Source organism: Hesperophylax consimilis, chromosome 10 (genome assembly GCF_061612785.1).
Source record: "Hesperophylax consimilis isolate HC1 chromosome 10, BYU_Hcon_1.0, whole genome shotgun sequence".
Classification (NCBI taxonomy): Eukaryota; Metazoa; Arthropoda; class Insecta; order Trichoptera; family Limnephilidae; genus Hesperophylax; species Hesperophylax consimilis.
Genome location: NC_142845.1, coordinates 14509134 through 14527785, shown reverse-complemented (window position 1 = coordinate 14527785; position 18652 = coordinate 14509134). Strand labels below are relative to the sequence as shown.

Genomic DNA, 18652 nt, shown 5'->3' with positions numbered 1-18652 from the left:
TGTTTAAAAGTAAGTAGGTGCTTATAAATAAATCACAATGAAGCTTACGCCTACTTACGTTACTTCCATCAATAACTCCCGAAAGAATATTTAGCACCCACACCTACACCTTTCAAGCCTATTATTTGAACATTTGAAATTCTGCTGATGCGTCTTCCTACTCTCCAAACAAATCGCAACTAAACACAAAAAAACAACGCGTCAAACCGTTAGCAGGGAGGTGGCATACAACTGGGGCGAACAAGGGTGACAATTATTATTATTTTTACTGGGGGGAGAGAAGAATATGAAAAGTACGTAAAAGAATAGAAGCTAAAAGACAGAAGAACGTGGTTTATTGGCATCGTCACGAATGTCTTCCGACTGCGAGAAAGAATTCACCTCTACCTGATAAAAGAAGCAAGCTAAGAGTTACCCGAACAACCAAGATACTTTATTTCAGATACATTATTTTATTCAATCCTCTTTTACGATTATGAGAGATAATACTTTTTACCTATCCACCGAACAACGCCATCGCACACTGGGATATTTACAAGCTACGCGACTGCGATTCAACCACAAGTCGCTTGCTGATGTGCTACTCTTGGCAGTGCGTGGTCCTTTTTTTCTGGGGTTCGGAAAGTCAAGGGAAGATATTACATTTATATACCTACCTATTTCTTCAATTTTTATGGAGTTTCCTCATTTTTAAATTCATGCCCTTTTCGTACGAACTCGCATTATTTTGTATGTATATCACACTATATTTCGCCAATAATTATAATAAGAATATCTATGAAAAATCAGTAAATGCAACTGCGTTTTAGTTAAAAGCCGAAACTAAACTAGAGAAAGCGCAACACAATATTGCACATAGAGTGACATAAGAAAATACCGCGTTTGTCGAAACTTTCGCAGATAAATAATACAATGTTTTATTTAAAAAAGGGTTATATTTTTATTACGAAAATAAAAGCATACAACATTAAGATCTGTTTTACTAGTAAATTTACAAGGGCCGTTAAACGGTTGAAGAAATGCAGGAACAATAAAACAAAAGCGTTCATAAATTTACTTATAATTTACTATAAAGTAAAATAACATTTAACTTGCATCATTCCGCCGGCGCAGTCGTAGGTCTCGGCCAATCCCGGAGACACTTGTCAAACTCCAAAGGTGACGTGGTATCAGACACTTTACTATCGCTGTCATCAATAAACCAATCGGGGCGCACAAAGATAGTCTTGTTTTAGTGTAAATTATTGGATTTCACCGTCAAGGGAATTGTGTTGTTTTGTTTTTTGTATTAGGTATTTTGTGCTGATTCTATAATGCTCAACGTGGAAATATCGGTTTGAAATATGGATTTTAAAATAAATTTTTAAACCGATTTATGAAGTGCTAATATTAAAATCGGAGATTTATTTATTAATTTTTTTCGGGATAATTGATGTTTCAAACTGAGTACCTCCCGAAGTTAATAATTCATATTAACTTCGGGAGAGACTTATTTAATTTTATTTATTAAGCCCTATTGGGCTTTTACATAACGATTTTAAATTAAATTGGAAACAATTTTTTTTATTGTTTTTAAAAGTACAATCCCACTAAACCGCAACTAAGCCGTTTGTCAACACAATATGAAAAGGATTTAAAAAATAAAGTATAAAATTCAATATAGTTGTTAAGGCGATGCATTACGTCGTGTAATATTTTAAATCGAGCAGCTATCAATAACACCCGTTACGTAGATGGCGATAAGGTTTAAATTCCCGCTTAACACCATTAGCCTGTTTTGATTTATGCAAGAAAAAAACATGGCCAAAAAGTGCCTTTTATTTTATTTTGTCGATGTTCAGGCATATATATTAAAAAAATTTCCAATCATTTTATAAATAACTTAATTTGCCACACTACACAATAAAATCATAACTGAAAATGGGCTCGTAAGTAGGAGATTTTGAACTTTAAAGCAGTTTTCATAGGCCTTTACACTATTTTTTTCTGGGCTTATAAAAAGACGTATCTAAAAAATACTCGATTATTTCAAAGGCCAAGATGTATTCTACTCGCAGTATTTATTTAAAGCATCTGAAACATTTCTAGGCGACCAAATTTTCAAACCAAAAATACATGATTTTGCATTACTACGTAGTGCATCGCCTTAAGTTCACATCACACTAGCTTAAAAGAACCCTTGAAATTTATATGCGAGTAAAAAAAATAAAAATATACGGTGAATACTTTAAGCACATGGATTAAATTATGTTTGCTCGTTATTTACATTAACTAAAAAGTGCTGAACTAGTCAAATGGCTTTGAATGTGTCAAAATTGGAATTGAAAATCAGCGACATCTTATTAGCTCGCTGCTCAGTCTATGTATTTTCCATATAATAGAATTTAACACGAGTTATTGTTTTGAAATAATATATTCCTAGCTATAACTTATCGAAATTATCTGAAAGGCGGAAAAAATTTGATCTCCTTTTATTATATAAAATTGTTCATTCAAGGTTGGACTGCCCTGATACTATAAATTTGTTATCTTTACATATACCTCCAAAATATACTAGACGGAATATTTTATTCTTCAACAACAACGTCGCTATGAATTCTGTGTTAGAAAGAATACATAGGTTGGGCAATGAACTAAGTGATGTCGCTGACATATTTAATTTAAACTTCAATACATTTAAAAGCCAAATTAGTCCACCACTTTTTAAATGTAAATAATGAATGAGAAATCTTTATAATTTATTTCGATTTTGTATCGTTTGTTTTATACTGTTGTTAAAAATGAAATTTGTAGTTGTTATGTACTTAAAAGCCCAATAGGGCGTCAATAAATAAATAAATAATATATTTTCTAGCATACTTCTGAGTTATTTATTTTTCTATTATATATTCTTCTGTATCTTCATTATAAGTATAAACAACTATCTAAAATAAAATTGTGGGTTCACCCATACAAAGAAATACATTTTAACTATAGGGCATTTGTAGCCACCAAGGAACTTCATGAGAATTATGGCAAAAAGTTTCATACTTTTAAAAGATTCTGAGTGATTGAAATGATGTTCGTAAGCTATTTTATCAAACGATTACCGCGAACGCGTATGCGACTCGCGTAGAGTGCGACCAGCACTGTCAAAAGCGCGCGACTGATGTTAAACCCGTAGTCGACGCGTCGCGTTGTGTACAAACCCAAGAATATGAATATTATCATAGTTCCACGGTACAAACCCTAGAGAAATAGAATGGTGGAAACAGTGGAAACCCACTGGCGTCGCGCTTGATACTCGTACAAAACTCAAGTCGCTTGTGATTATCCCCGTGTGAGATGGGCCTAAACTGTCGTGCTTTGAAAAGTAGTGATTTTCCCGAAATGTATTGAGGAAGCTTTTTGGTTTGTGAAGTATTCGAAGTTTTTAAAGTGCAAAATTTCAACTCTTAGGAAAGTTTCTTTTTGGTCATGATTAAAGAAGAGATATCTTCTCTAAAGAAGGTACTTGATTTTTAGGTTTTATCACGTTTCATTTTTTAATGCAAGTACCTACTTCGTATTACATTGCAGTACAGCTTAACACTTAACTTTGCAGGTGGCCAATCGAGGATCTAACGAACTAAGTAATGTTTACATTCATAGATTTTTCATATCCACAAAATCTACGGTAGCGACGCCTCCGACTTCAAATTTAAGTGTTTAAAGCTATACTTTGCAATATTGTGTGGATACAATACCAACATAAGTAGTTTAGATTATCTGATATTTTTTATTTACTTTTTAATCAAATTTGCTGTGATTTGGTCGCAGTTTCAAAATGGGTTCGATCGTCGACACAGCTGTCAATGAAAAGCATCACGCACACACTACCAGAAATTAACGATATTTAAAAAAAACATCAGAATCATTTATTTTAATTACTAGGTATGGAATTCTACAAACTGACCCACAAAAACTGGTTACATGACATCCAGAACACTTTTGAAAAGTAATGAAAGTGATGAAAAAAAAACCTAACCAATCACTTTATTTTATTTTGTCCTGTTACTACCATCTACATAAATTTACAGTCGTTTATGGAAAATCGCCTATATTTTGAAGCACTGAAAAAAATATCGCTTCATTATGAAAGATGAGCGTAAATTTGCGCATAGACATTATACTGAAATCGTTATTCCGAGTTATAAACACTAATTTATTATGCCTCCATGAATCTTCCGAAATACCTGATAAAACCATCAACGCAATATTGAGGCAAAGGGGCTTGTATTTTATGATGTGGATATTAATTACAAGTGTATCATTATGGGACCCGAGGGGAGACCTAAAAAAAGGGTGAACAAAACCCCTAATTTGGCCAACTTACATAGCAAACCTTCTAGGAGAAGCCCTCGAGGAGAACCCTGCCTTATATTTTAATCGCTAATTTTTATAACCTGTGCAAAGATCGCTGATCTTTTAAATACATGATAGTCCTATTAAAACATAGCTCTCAATATTTTAGTGATATTTGCCTATTATATAATATTCATGATAAAGATGGTCTTCATTACTCCAGAGCTTTTGATGAAATAAGATAAAGGTGAAAGAGCTTTAATTAAATTTTATCTTCTCAAATTTATTTTAATTTAACGTCAATAATGGTGCCGAAAGAAAACAAAATAATAGACGATGTAGTCATTTTATATATTTTGTTTAATATCGTTAAAAAATAACTGTAAAACAGATTGAAAAAATAACTGTAAAACACACTGAAACTGACAAAAATAGACATTTAAAAAATCACGGATATTTAAAATTGTTTAGTTTTATAACATTAAAAAAATGTAAATGGTTTCCTCGATATTTTTATTATTATCGCCACTGAGCACCTGAGCAGTAAATGTTTATAATACTAACCCAATCATATTTCTGTGCTCCTGTTTTTTTTTCTTGTCGGCAGGTTCAGGTTTTGACGATTATTTATTCTGTAAATTTTTTATGTGTAATTTCAACACCAGCGTAACTTTGGAAATTAACACAAATTACCCTATGACATTTCTGTGCTCCTGGAATTTTGTCCCTGTCGACAGGTTCACGTGATGGCGTTTATTTTATTTATAACATATTTATTGGCACAGAACCGTTACAAATCATGGATACTCTGAATTCTTAACAAATCAGTTCCAATTCTGAAAATGCCAATAAATTTTTTACAATAAAACGCACGCAAGAATACTTATAAATCCATCGAACGTTTTTACTACAGTGCTGAGCGATGATCCATTTCAGTGGCTGTAAAACGGTAGGTAATACAGGTATAGGTTCGATTTTCGATTCTATCGACAATGCTTCTATTCTGGTAAACAATAAAATGATATCGATATAGGCACTAAATATACAATAACACAAGAAAACCTTTAAAAAATGAGTTTTCGTTTTCGCCCACTTATCAATCGAGCTATGGACCGATATGAAGATGTCAATTAAATAGGTTACCAATTCTAAATACAGTAAATAGGTTAAAGTGCCCTGCCTTTTTGGCATGCGTTTTGGCAGCGTTGTTAATGAGTTGAAGCTGGATGTTTTTGTATGGATGAAAATGATTTGTTAGCTTTTGCATCATACGATGATTTGCATTAGAGAAATAAGTCATTAATTTCTCCCTTTCTCTTTAATACATACTATTGTAGCTCCAGATTCCAGACCGTGTATTATCAATGAAGTTCTCCATTGCAATGACTACTACTTTTGAGAAACATGTTATTCATTTCTTCCTTTCTCTTTAATGCATACTATTGAAGCTCCAGATTTCAGACCGTAAAATATGAATGAAATTCACCATTAGACTACTACTATTCGAGAAACATGTCATTCATTTCTCCCTTTCTTTTGATGTATACTATTGTAGCTCCGGATTCCAGACCGTGAAATATGAATAAAATCCACCATTAGAGAAACATGTCATTCATTTCTCCCTTTCTTTTAATGCATACTATTGTAGCTCCAGATTCCAGAAGTGTAATATAAATGAATTTCACTTTTGCTATGACTACTACTATCAGAGAAACATGTAAATCATCTCTCTCTTTCTCTTCAATGCATACTATTGGAGCTCCAGATTCCAGAACTGTAATATAAATGAATTTCACTTTTGCTATGACTACTACTATCAGAGAAACATGTAAATCATCTCTCTCTTTCTCTTCAATGCATACTATTGGAGATCCAGATTCCAGAACTGTAATATAAATGAATTTCACTTTTGCTATGACTACTACTATCAGAGAAACATGTAAATCATCTATCTCTTTCTCTTCAATGCATACTATTGTAGCTCCAGATTCCAGAACGTGTAATATGAATGAAATTCACCATTGCAATGACTATTAGAGAAACGTGTTGATCATGTATCTCCAATGTCTCCATTAGTCTCATATCATGCAGTGTTAAGAAGTGTGCATAGCCAATGGCCATGCACTACAACACTATCTACTGCCTACTGCCTACCACACTGTACCGGCTTATAAAGTGTACCAAAAACTACCAATATAGAAAAATGCTCTTAATTTCACCCTATGTCTCCAATGTACGCTGTCATCACTCTGGAATCTAACCATTTCTTTCTTCCAGGCGCGGGCTATGCGATCTGCCTAATAGACGTGTACATGGTAATGAACTACCACATGCTATCGGGTGATGTACATACTACGTGCTAAATAGTACTGGCGTTAGAGAAACATGTCATTCACATAATCTTTTTTCCAATCTTTCCAATGTTCACCATCATAGGTTCAGATTCTAACCATATCCCTTCTTCCAGGCGTGGGCTATGCGATCTGCCTAATAGACGTGTACATGGGCATGTACTACAACACCATAATCGGCTGGGCGGTGTACTACCTGTTTGCCTCGCTGCAGAGCGAGTTGCCATGGACCAGTTGCGGGAACGAGTGGAACACACCCGAGTGCGCGCCCGTCACGCAGCAGCCTGCCAATCCCAACGCCACCAGTCCCGCCAAGGAGTTCTTTGAGTAAGCAGGAAAAACGTATGCTTTTGTGAAGCCCTTAAGGCCCCGTAGTAAGCGTTCAAAGATGGTTCCAAATAGAAATATGTAAATACGAATGTTAGAGGGAGCGCGCTAATATTAAAAAAAACTATAATAATTAAGGCGATGCCATACGTAGTAATGCAAAATCATGTGTTTTTGGTTTGAAAATTTGGTCGCCTAGAAATGTTTCAGATGCTTTAATTAAATACTGCGAGTAGAATACATGAAATTGAAATAATCGAGTATTTTTAGATAAGTATTTTTATAAGCCCAGAAAAAAATAATGTATAAGGCCTATGAAAACTGCTTTAATGTTAAAAATCTCCTACTTACGAACCCATTTTCGGTTATGATTGTATTTTATAGTGTTGCAAATTAAATTATTTATAAAATGATCGAAAAAAAAAAATATTTATGCCTGAACATCCACAAAATAAAATAAAAGACACTTTTTGGCCATGTTTTTTTTCTTGCATAAATCAAAACAGGCGGATGGTGTTAAGCGGGAATTAAAACCTTACCGCCATCTACGTAAGGGTTGTTATCAATAGCGGCTCAATTTAAAATATTACACGACGTAGGGCATCGCCGGTGAATATATTTAATAAAACACGACTCACGACACACTTTAGTTGTATTTAAAGATACATTGTGAATTTTTTCACGCCTATAACATATTTAATAACAGAACAAAACGTGTTTTAAATATTTTTCGAAGCTTACTTTTCGTTTTTTTTTCTATCGAGGGAATTTCATATAATGAACGTTTCGGCATCACAAATGTATAGATATTACCTTAAAAATAACTTTTTTTTGGAACTTAAAAACTTAAAGAGTTAATGAGAAACTTGTTATAAATCGGTAGAAATTAAGTACGCGTAGGCTTTTATGACTTGTCTGATGAGACCTAAGATATATTTCTGATAGCAAACGAATAGACAATACGCGTTTTTGTAAAGCGTATATTACGAATAGTTCCCATTGCAACCAGCCCTGTCAAATAGTAAATTTTTAAGTTCTGATCATATCACATACTTTCGTCAAGCACAAATGATACAATTCTGTTTATTTTTTTAAGGGAGATAGTCGATAAAATTTTGGTCAATTATATGATTTCCGGTAATATAATTTACATTGAGCAAGCAAGCAATGATATAATCTGTTGATCGTTTTTGAAAAAACCTAAGTAAACTTCTATTGCTGCTACTATTTGTCATATACAGGGTTTTCCAATAAGAGGTGTTATTTTGAATATTAATTAAGGAATTAATGATTTTGTATGGCCGGAATTGGATGGTATTGATCTGAACAACGTTGACTTTCAACGAGATGGCGCTATGTGCCACACAAGCAACGAAACCATCGATCTTTTACGGGAAAAGTTTCCGGACCGTGTTATCTCTCGAAGAGGTGATCACAATTGGCCACCGAGATCTTGTGATTTAACACCTTGCGACTTCTTCCTTTGGAGCCACGTGAAAGAGAAGGTCTACGCCAACAGTCCAGCGTCGATTCAAGACCTCAACGATGGAATTCGTGAGGCTATCGAGGATATAAGGTAGTCACTTTGCGATTTGGTTATGGAAAATTTCATGAAAAGGATATGGTCCTGTAGGCATGGTCGTGGTGGTCATTTGACGGATGTTATTTTTCACTATTAACGGCATACCTTCTTCTTTATAATGAAATAAACATTCGATCATTTATATTAAAAAATGGCATTTTTCTTTGAATATCAAAATAACACCTCTTATTGGAAAACCCTGTATTACATATATTCAATATTCGCATTTTTATCCGGGGTATATTAAAAAATTATGAAAACTTTCTTTAAGTGGAAAAAATTAAGGATCTACCATTTCCCAAACAAAGGCCACCTCCCGTCCTTCATTTGTCTCCGCATGAAAAAAATCAAACCATTTTTTTTAAAAGAGATCATATATCTTTTAGTTTATGATGAGCGATCCTCGTTTGTTGTACCTACATTTCCCTCAATTTATACAAAATAATATTTAAAGTGTATTTCTTTTTGGTTGTTGGTAATGTGTCTTTGAAAGGGAAATTAGTAGCTTGCGTTTTAACATTTGATATTCTTTCTAGACGCAAGGTATTAGAGCAGTACAAATCCGATGGTCTAGACATGATGGGACCAATTAAGCCATCGCTCGCTCTCTGCGTGTTTGGAGTGTTTGTCCTGGTCTATTTCTCGCTGTGGAAGGGAGTTCGGAGCGCAGGAAAGGTAATATATATAAAAAAACAATTACTTAAATAGTATTCAACAAAAAAATTTAATATTGCTGAATAATAAAACTTTAAAAACAATTATTTTGAATCCTTTTCAGGTGGTTTGGGTGACAGCACTGGCTCCCTACGTGGTACTCCTAATCCTTCTCGCCAGGGGTGTCACACTTCCAGGAGCCGCTGAAGGCATCCGGTACTATCTCACTCCAGAGTGGCACAAACTACAGAACTCAAAGGTAAGCAACAATATTATATTATTTTAGATTTCAGGGTTCATTATAATGATTCCATGTTATCAAGATTGAGTTCAAAGTCATAATATCTTAAACCGCGTACAGATGATATTCGCAACACAACATGCAATGCAAAAAAGGTTACAACGCTCGCATATGTGGACGCATTGTTGTAGCATACTCGTTCGATGCGCAGTTCGTACGCACTGCGACGCACACACTATGGTAATTTGTTGCATCCTTTGTTGCATTGCATGGTGTGTTGCTGATATGTGTATGCGGCTTAAGAACGGTGGTGTAAGACAAAGGCCGATCGTGACAACGCTACCATATTTTTTACTGGTGGAAATTATCACTGTGAAAGTAAACATCATCATCACGACGGTGCCATATCCTAAGGTGGGATTTGGCCTCCACCACAAATGCCGTCCACTGACTATGGTCTACCGCAATTCCCCTCCAATCCTCGAGATTTCCCGTCCTGCTCCAATTCTCTCCACCCAGTCTATCATCTGGTCTGGTCGCTTACACTGGGTCACCCACTTGGTCATAATTATTTTGGTTTTGGTTTGAATCATGTTTTGTTAATCTGAAACGTTCTTCTCCAGGTTTGGATAGACGCCGCATCACAGATCTTCTTCTCTTTAGGCCCCGGATTTGGTACACTTCTTGCTCTCTCCAGTTATAACAAATTCAACAACAATTGCTACAGAGACGCCATCCTCACATCTTCCATCAACTGCCTAACTAGTTTCCTTGCTGGCTTCGTCATCTTCTCCGTTTTAGGGTAAGCTATTAATATAATATAATGTATTCAGTTAAAAGATGAAACCTTTAAAATTAAGGATGCTTATTGATTCATGTCGGCGATAGCCAGAGTTATAAATTCATGAAGCATGAAAACTATAGTAAGTCAAATGAAATGAAGTAACCTCGAACACACCAATCAGTTTAATAAATAAACCTATCTTTATCAGGGCAGATATAAACAATATTTACCCATTTAAAAACTGCTTATATCATGCCCTGGCGAAAGTCATTTATACATTAGTATGAAAATGAAGTGATGTGTTTATATCTACCTTGAAGAAGAAAATAAGGTAATGGTAATAAGGTATGGTGTTCCTGTACCTTAGTAAATCGATGGACTACAAAAATAACAGTGATACAATTAATAAAGTTTAATGAATAAGTAACCAATTTCTACTATCGCGAAGACACACATCTACGGCTTTGCCGGCCGGCTTTCTGTTTGCCTTGTGTATATTATAATTCAAATTATTACCGGCCAGCAAAACCATTGCCTTCGCGCTAAAAGACGATTAAACGAATTTTCTTCAATTTTCCATTCAGGTATATGGCTCACGTGCAAAATAAGGACATAGCAGAAGTCGGTTTAGAAGGACCCGGTCTGGTTTTCATAGTGTACCCTGAAGCCATAGCCACCATGACGGGTTCCGTGTTTTGGTCCATCATATTCTTCCTGATGCTGATCACCCTCGGACTGGACAGTACCTTCGGAGGATTGGAGGCCATGATAACGGCCCTGTGTGATGAATACCCTCGAGCTTTGGGAAAGAGAAGAGAGATCTTCGTGGGATTGTTACTTGTTTTCATCTACATCTGTGCGCTCCCTACTACAACTTATGTAAGTTAATTCATTGTTTTAGAAATCGTTATAAATACAATATACATTACAAATTATCATGAAGGCACATAGTTGAATTAACCAGTTATAGTATTTCCATTAAAAAAATAGTATATATAATTATATTCACATATCTATTATACAACATGGGACGTGTGGGATTGCACTAACCTCCCTACATCCTGGAATAAAAATTATTATTATAGTGTGTGACAAAACTATACCTAAATCATAAATGTGTTTGTTTGTTTAAAGCAGCAAAAACTCTCGAACTTTCATTACCAGCTCACAATTTTAAAAGCTATTTTTTTTTAAATATTCAAACAATTTTATTTTTTTCTCCCCTTTTTTATTACAACTTTTTTTACACGTTAATGGAAACAAACCATTATTACAATAATCATGGAAAAAATATTAATATTTCTATTTTTGACAGTGACAATACGTAGTTAAAATTCAATGATATGTTGAAATTTATTTATTCCACTTTTTTTATTTCTGGCCGTTGACGGTTTCAATTGATCACAGCCATCTTCAGACTGAAACTGGTCAGAAATTAAAAAAAAATGTGGAATAAAGCTAAAAATTGTTTCAATATATCATTTTAATGGATTCCACCACGAATTACCACTACGAGTCTCTATATATCATTATAATGGATTCCACCACGAATTACCATCACGAGTTTCGATATTTCAATTCAATGGATTCCACCACGAATTTCAATACCTATATCATTTTCATGGAATCACCAGAAATAGAAATATTAATATTTTTGCACGATTTTAGTAAAAATGGTTTGTTTTATTAAAACCTTGAGCAAACGTTTTCGTGGTAAAAGCTCCCCTAACCTCACTTATTTTATAACTATGAAGCAGAAAATCTGGTTGTCTAAAGAAGCAAAAATTCTTGAATGGTGAGCTCCGGAGTAATGACGTGTGCATTGCTTTTTATCTCTGGAATATCTAGGACAACGCATCTATATTCAGTTCAGCATCGTCATTTCCATCAAGCGTTATGGCATTAGAAAACAGCAGAACTTGTTCATAAACTTTTTTATGTATAAATTAAGTATAAATGAATAATAATAATAAAAAATGTAAATAAATCTGTTTTTGTTAAATAGTATAATTAATGTGAAGCAAATTCCGTAATACAAAAGGGTTGGTGTCATGTTTATCATTTTCTGTACCTATCACTATGTAGGGTGGTAATTTTCTATTTACGGTTGAATGAAAGCCTTTTTCTTACGTGGAAACCGATCTATATATGCTCGTTTATTGTTGTTCAATGGGGTTATTTCAAGTGTGACTTTGACAAACCTATCTCTAAATATTTAGTGCTTAAGAAAAATCTATAATATATTATCGGAGAAGCCGAGCGCTTCCGATCCAGTCGCGTAAACGGCGAGCATTGCGCAGAGCCGGACAGACGGAAATTTACCCTGCTAGCGAGCACACGTTACCAAACTAAGATTGTACAGCACGGTTGTAATAGCATTTATTCGTAATAAATCTGAATACAAACCATCATAGTTTCAATCACACAACGAGCCTAGAGTTTCAGTAAAAGTGTAGTACACACAAAACACTACAATTATATTATTTTTCTCAGTGAGAATCAGTTTCAAAACTTGTGGGGCCAGATTCTGCGGTCTTGGATAACTATTACTTTTAAATCGTGGAACTGCCAAATCATGGTTGCCATCTGCCCAGATGTGAGTCAGCCTCCGATAGGAGGGGCACTTAAGCCATTAATATCATATTTGGAAAGGAGAATCAAAATCACGATACGAGTGTGCATTACATATAGGGCAAAGGTGCCAACAATAATTAAAAAAAAAAGATTTTTGCCACATAATTTGAATTTTGTGTAAATCTAATTTAATCTGATATTAATCAAATTTTACTAAAACTTTCTTAATTTTGTCTGTCAATTTTCTCAACATTTTACATGTAGGTTTCCTTTTAGGTCTTCATATTAAAAAAAGTATATTTTATTTAGCTATAAAATTCGACATTTTATGTCTAGTATTATTTGGGAAAGCTGTATGAAAGGAATGTATGGAGAGGGTCATAAGAGAGTTTTCCCATGTTGTAGGAAGGAGGAAATACAGAACCCGGCAGTCTCGAAATATCATTCAGTATTTTTACACAACAGTTGCGAAATACTTAAATACTAGGGTATATCTACATTCATAGAAGCGTGCAAGAAGAGTGATTGAACTAAAATCATCGTGCCGATTAATGTTCTTTGTGTGTAGAAAATACAAAGTACCGAGTTATAATTTCCTGCGGGATTCCCCTAATGAACATTTTATAAAACCGCGATAATTGCCTGCACCCTTGAAAGCTTTCAATTCATTAGCAGGCTCTGCGTATTGACAAGGAATTACTTACTGCCTCCCCCCAGGCTCTTTGAGCTCACTCCCGGGAGACCAGGAGTATCGGAAGGTAATGAATATTGGCAGGGCGATTGTTATTGATAGCTGGTTTAGCAGCGATTAAGAGGCAAATCGCAGCTAATATTATGTATACACAATGTAAGGGATACCGGGAAGTATATATATGATATTACGCTTTATTTAGACAATAATCAGTATCATCGCGGATTTGAGATAAATTCACCATGTTTGTAGGGTTTAACAAAAGTCTTTGCTACTTGATTGACTTGAAATTTTCTTGAAAGTTTTTAAAGATTACGAATTTTAAAGTTTTAATATTTTATTTATTTATTTTAGGGAAATCAACTATTACAATGTTGTCTGTTTATACATGAGCAATTTACTTAAATGAGAAACCAGTTACAGATTTCCTCATTATAACTATACATATATACGTTTAATAAAACAAATAAATAGTATATTTATAAAATTAACAGATATTATTAACAACTTAATTAACAACTGATAATCCATAATATATTATGTAGTTTGGTTTAGTTGGTGTACAAGTGAATACATTTTTTATGTATTTTTAATTCATTTTCACAACATTTTTTTTTTAATTTTACTGCAAATTAAAGATATATAAGTTGAACAGTCTCTTAAGGCAAGCAATAAGTTTTACCTTGTTTTTCTTTAAAATATTGTAATAAATAAATCCGGACAGTCAGTAATGTTGCTTATGATTTTGTATCGCAATATCGCGTCTGAATATTACTTTCGTACACTCAATGCATCAATTTTGTAATACAGTTGCATCCAGATAATTTTTAAATCGATTGTGCGATTTGTAAGAAATGTATTTTGTGATTTTTCTCTGAATCGATTCAATTTTGTTTAAATGTAATGCATAAAACGAAGACGTTGACGCAAACTTTGACGCAAACTTTGACGCAAACTTTACTTCTTACGTACGCAAAGAATAGTTGTTTGATAATGACAATTTTTGTGAATTCTTTTGTATTTATTATAATGAAACCAAGCATTTTAGCTGCTTTGTTTGTGATTTGATTAATATGACCTTTATGTTGGAACTTTCTATAGAGAATCACACTTAGATCGCGTATATTGGACCTGGTTACATTGATATTGTAATTTACTATGGAGAATCACACCTAGCTCGCGTATATTGGAGCTGGTCACATTTATACTTACTATCGAGAATCACTCCTAGATCGCGTATATTGTAGCTGGTTACAGTGGTTACATTTATATTGTAACTTACTATCGTGAATCACACCAAATCGCGTATATTGGAGCTGGTCACATTTATACTTATTATCGAGAATCACTTCTAGATCGCATATATCGAAGCTGGTTACAATTTTATTTTCATTTAACATTTACTGATTTACATTTTTTTTGTCATTTCTTGTGAATATGACGTGGTGACATTTTGAATAGTTTAAAAATAACTGGTTAATCTGACAATAGACAGCTACGATAATTGTCATCCTTTAATTTGATAAAGTGTAAGTAATTTTTTTCATTACCCAATCATGTGGGTAATGAACAAAAACTAATACAAATATCTTGTCAGCAGATCCGACAATAGTAAATTCATACTGTGCATATCTTGATAATAATAATGAGAGCAATGAAGAAAAAATCAATACAAGAATTAAAGGAGTTCTAAAAATAGCAGCACAATTTTGTAACCGCAAAATGCATTTTGTGCCCAATTATGTACAATTATACCCCCGCATACCCAATTTCTACCGATTTATAACAAGTTTCTCGAATGTTTTTACGTTTCAAAAAATATATATTTCTTCAATAAATATATATTTTTGAAGAAATATACATTTGTTATGCCGCAACTTCAATTATATGAAATTCCCTCGATAGAAAAAAATCGCTAAGAAAGCTCTGAAAATTATTTAAAACACGTTTTGTTCTGTTTTTTAACAAGTTATATCTTTAAATGCAACTAAAGCATTTGTCAAGAGATTTTTGCACTATTTCAAAAAAGTCGTGTTTATTAAATATCTTCACCATTTTTGCTTAATTATTATCGTTTTTTAATATTAGCGCGCTCCCTCTAACATTCGTATTTACATATCTCCCTTTCAAAATATCTTTGAACGCTTACTACGGGCTTAAGTACATTAGGTATACACAAAGGTATGCAAACATTAGAAAGTTATGAAAGAGATTAAAAAGACTTAATTCATGAAAAAGAGTAAAAAAAAATTGCAAAATCAACACTGAAAGAATTTATCAGACTCATTAAAAATAACATACTATTTAACTTCAATATGGCAGGGCAATAATTGGCGAAATCCTGCGTTATTTAGGTGTGTATCGTTCCATTGCTTACTGTCATAAATAAACTCACCTTGTTGTCAACTAATTCTCTATCCGACTACAACATGAATGTCAAAGCAGAACGACATTTGACGCCATTTGCAAAAATTATGGCACATTCAGTTACCTTTCTTTTACATTTACTTATCTTAAAAAAATCACTCTTCTTTTCTTTTGGATATGCTAGTCCTTCCAAGCTTATTTTTATATAAAATAAAGCCTATCTAGTAATCGGTATAATATATTATTTTCTGCCGTAGATGCTCGACTTTACATTGATACCAAGATGAGAAGGCACATGAAAAAGCTTTCTCATCATTGAATTGCAAATTATACCAATGCATCAATTTATTAAGCCATCCACTAAATCCAAAATGCCAACTATAAGGAGCTTTTTATTCCTCATTATCCACATATACATCCGAAAGCTTTCTCAGTAGGTAGCTAATAGTAACTTATGGTACACAGCCTTTCAAATTTAAAAAAAATTAAGAAATCAACCATTTTCAATTTTAGTTCTATTCATTATAATTTTTTAATTTAGTATAAATTCTCAAAGAATTATGTATATTTCACTTTCTAACTACATAAATATAGCTATATAATATGAATACTCATGACGGTGACCGGATAAATCATCAAAATGATAATTCATCACATATTTAAAAAGTTATGTAAAGTCATGAAACAAAAACTTTATTTACTGGTTTAAGTAGGTTAGGTTAGGTTAGGTTTAAAAATTTATTTGATTCATCGTTTTTAATGATTTTATATCACTTTTCAAAAGTGTGTTGAATAGTCACCGTGTTGAGTTAGCATGGAACCCTCATGACATCTCTAAATAATATAGTATAAAGTCGCTATCCGCGTCTGTCTGTTTGTGCGCTTAGTCCTTCTAAACTATGCAACGGATTTTGATTCGGTCTTCACTATCATTTAGAGATTTTTTCCAGAAGGTTGACATATGTAATATATGCATATTATATTTATAGAAAGTAGAGGAAAGACGATTTTTTTAAATCAAGTCGTAAAAAGTCGTGTTTTCGGGCACTACATTGTTAACGCTGGCTAAACCTTGTGAGATACATCAAAATAATGTACTACGGAATTGTACTCGTATATCTTAAAAAGGCCTACAGAAAATACGTTATGGTATATTTCTATTTCCTAGGGATAACCCCCAGCAACACCGGGTACACAACAGCTAGTTTTACATAATTGAATAATAATACATAATATTTTTACAGTTATTCTTCATAAGAGGACATAATAATTTTGTTCACTTAACTTAAAATTGAACTGTGGTTTTTTAAACTTTTATTCCATTCTCCGTTTTGAGGCTATCGGGATGGAGATTTGCACACCCTCATGTTCTATGCTTCTTTTACCACTTTCAGTCTTTACTGTATTAGTGTACAATGTATTATGTTGTCTTGTATAGTGTTTGTGTACTTCAGACGTTTTCGTAAATGTTGTGTTCGAGTGTATATGTCCATTTTGTATTTTGTAGATTAAAAGACATATGTGGTATTGGTACAATTTTCGAATTTTCAATAAGTGTATTTCTTGGTATAGTTTTTGGATTGTTATTTCATTTTACTAATTAGATCAGATTCATACACTAAGTCTTAGCCTTTCCAGATACATTATAGACAACGGGTGTATACACTGTGGTCCACGCACATGCCGCGAAATTTTGGGGGTCGTTCATGGTTCGTAGGGATTCATGATGATCTAAAAAAAATCCTGATAAAGTTAGTTAAACAAAGTAATCATACACGGAGATAAATGACTATTGCTTATTTATTAAGAATCTCTTCAAATGATTGATAATCCGGTTAAAACGAATTGCAGGCCTTACTAATGAATTACCATGTTTCATGATAAACTTTTAATAGATTACGAATACATTATCATTATGTCGGAACACGCGTCCATGAAAATCCGAATATTTTTGCATTACAACGAAAATTCTTTATATTTTCATGATTTATTATAAAGACATATCGATAAAAAAACTCTTAAATGGATGATTTATTAATAAAGCCTGTTAATTGATCGTGAGGGCAAAGATCGATTTCGCTCTGAGTAATTAAAAAAAAATAGTCATTAAAAATGTCCAGTGTAATCATTGCTTTACTTTTGCTAATAATTCACCTGTTCGGAAAACAAAATGGCCACCCTCACATTTCAAATCTTAAATAGCTTACATATTATTCCTCCAAGAGAACAGCTGATCGAGCGGGAAGAAATGATAAGTAATAAGTATTTGTAAACCACGGTTTTTTTCACAAGATTTTTCATAACGTTTTTAATTGGCACTAATGGAAAAAGTTTTTCATGAATTGACTCCCCAAAGCTTCACGATATGAGCACGGTGTATATTCCTTATATTTTTAATAGGGGTTCCCTTGTTTCAAGACATTCATAGAACCAAAGGCCTGCACATTTAATCAGTTAAAAAAATATAACAAAATAGCTTTTAAGGCGATGCACTATGTAGTAATGCAAAATCATGTGTTTTTGGTTTGAAAATTTGGTCGCCTAGAAACGTTTCAGATGCTTTAATTAAATACTGCGAGTAGAATACATCTTGGCCATTGAAATAATCGAGTATTTTTTAGATAAGTCTTTTTATAAGCCCAGAAAAAAATTATGTATAAGGCCTATGAAAACTGCTTAAAAGTTCAAAATCTCCTACTTACGAACCCATTTTCGGTTATGGTTTTATTGTATAGTGTGGAAAATTAAGTTATTTATA

The 18652-nt window shown here is 33.3% G+C and overlaps 1 protein-coding gene across 1 annotated transcript in view; it reads left to right on the top strand.

Moving 5' to 3' along the window:
• SerT (Serotonin transporter) overlaps window positions 1-18652 on the top strand; it is a 61081-nt gene that overhangs the window by 18683 nt on the left and 23746 nt on the right. Inside the window, exons 3-7 of the mRNA XM_089636094.1 lie at window positions 6791-7001; window positions 9120-9258; window positions 9362-9496; window positions 10102-10280; window positions 10847-11141. Coding sequence (XP_089492220.1) covers window positions 6791-7001; window positions 9120-9258; window positions 9362-9496; window positions 10102-10280; window positions 10847-11141 — 959 coding nt within the window. The remainder of the gene's footprint in view (window positions 1-6790; window positions 7002-9119; window positions 9259-9361; window positions 9497-10101; window positions 10281-10846; window positions 11142-18652) is intronic.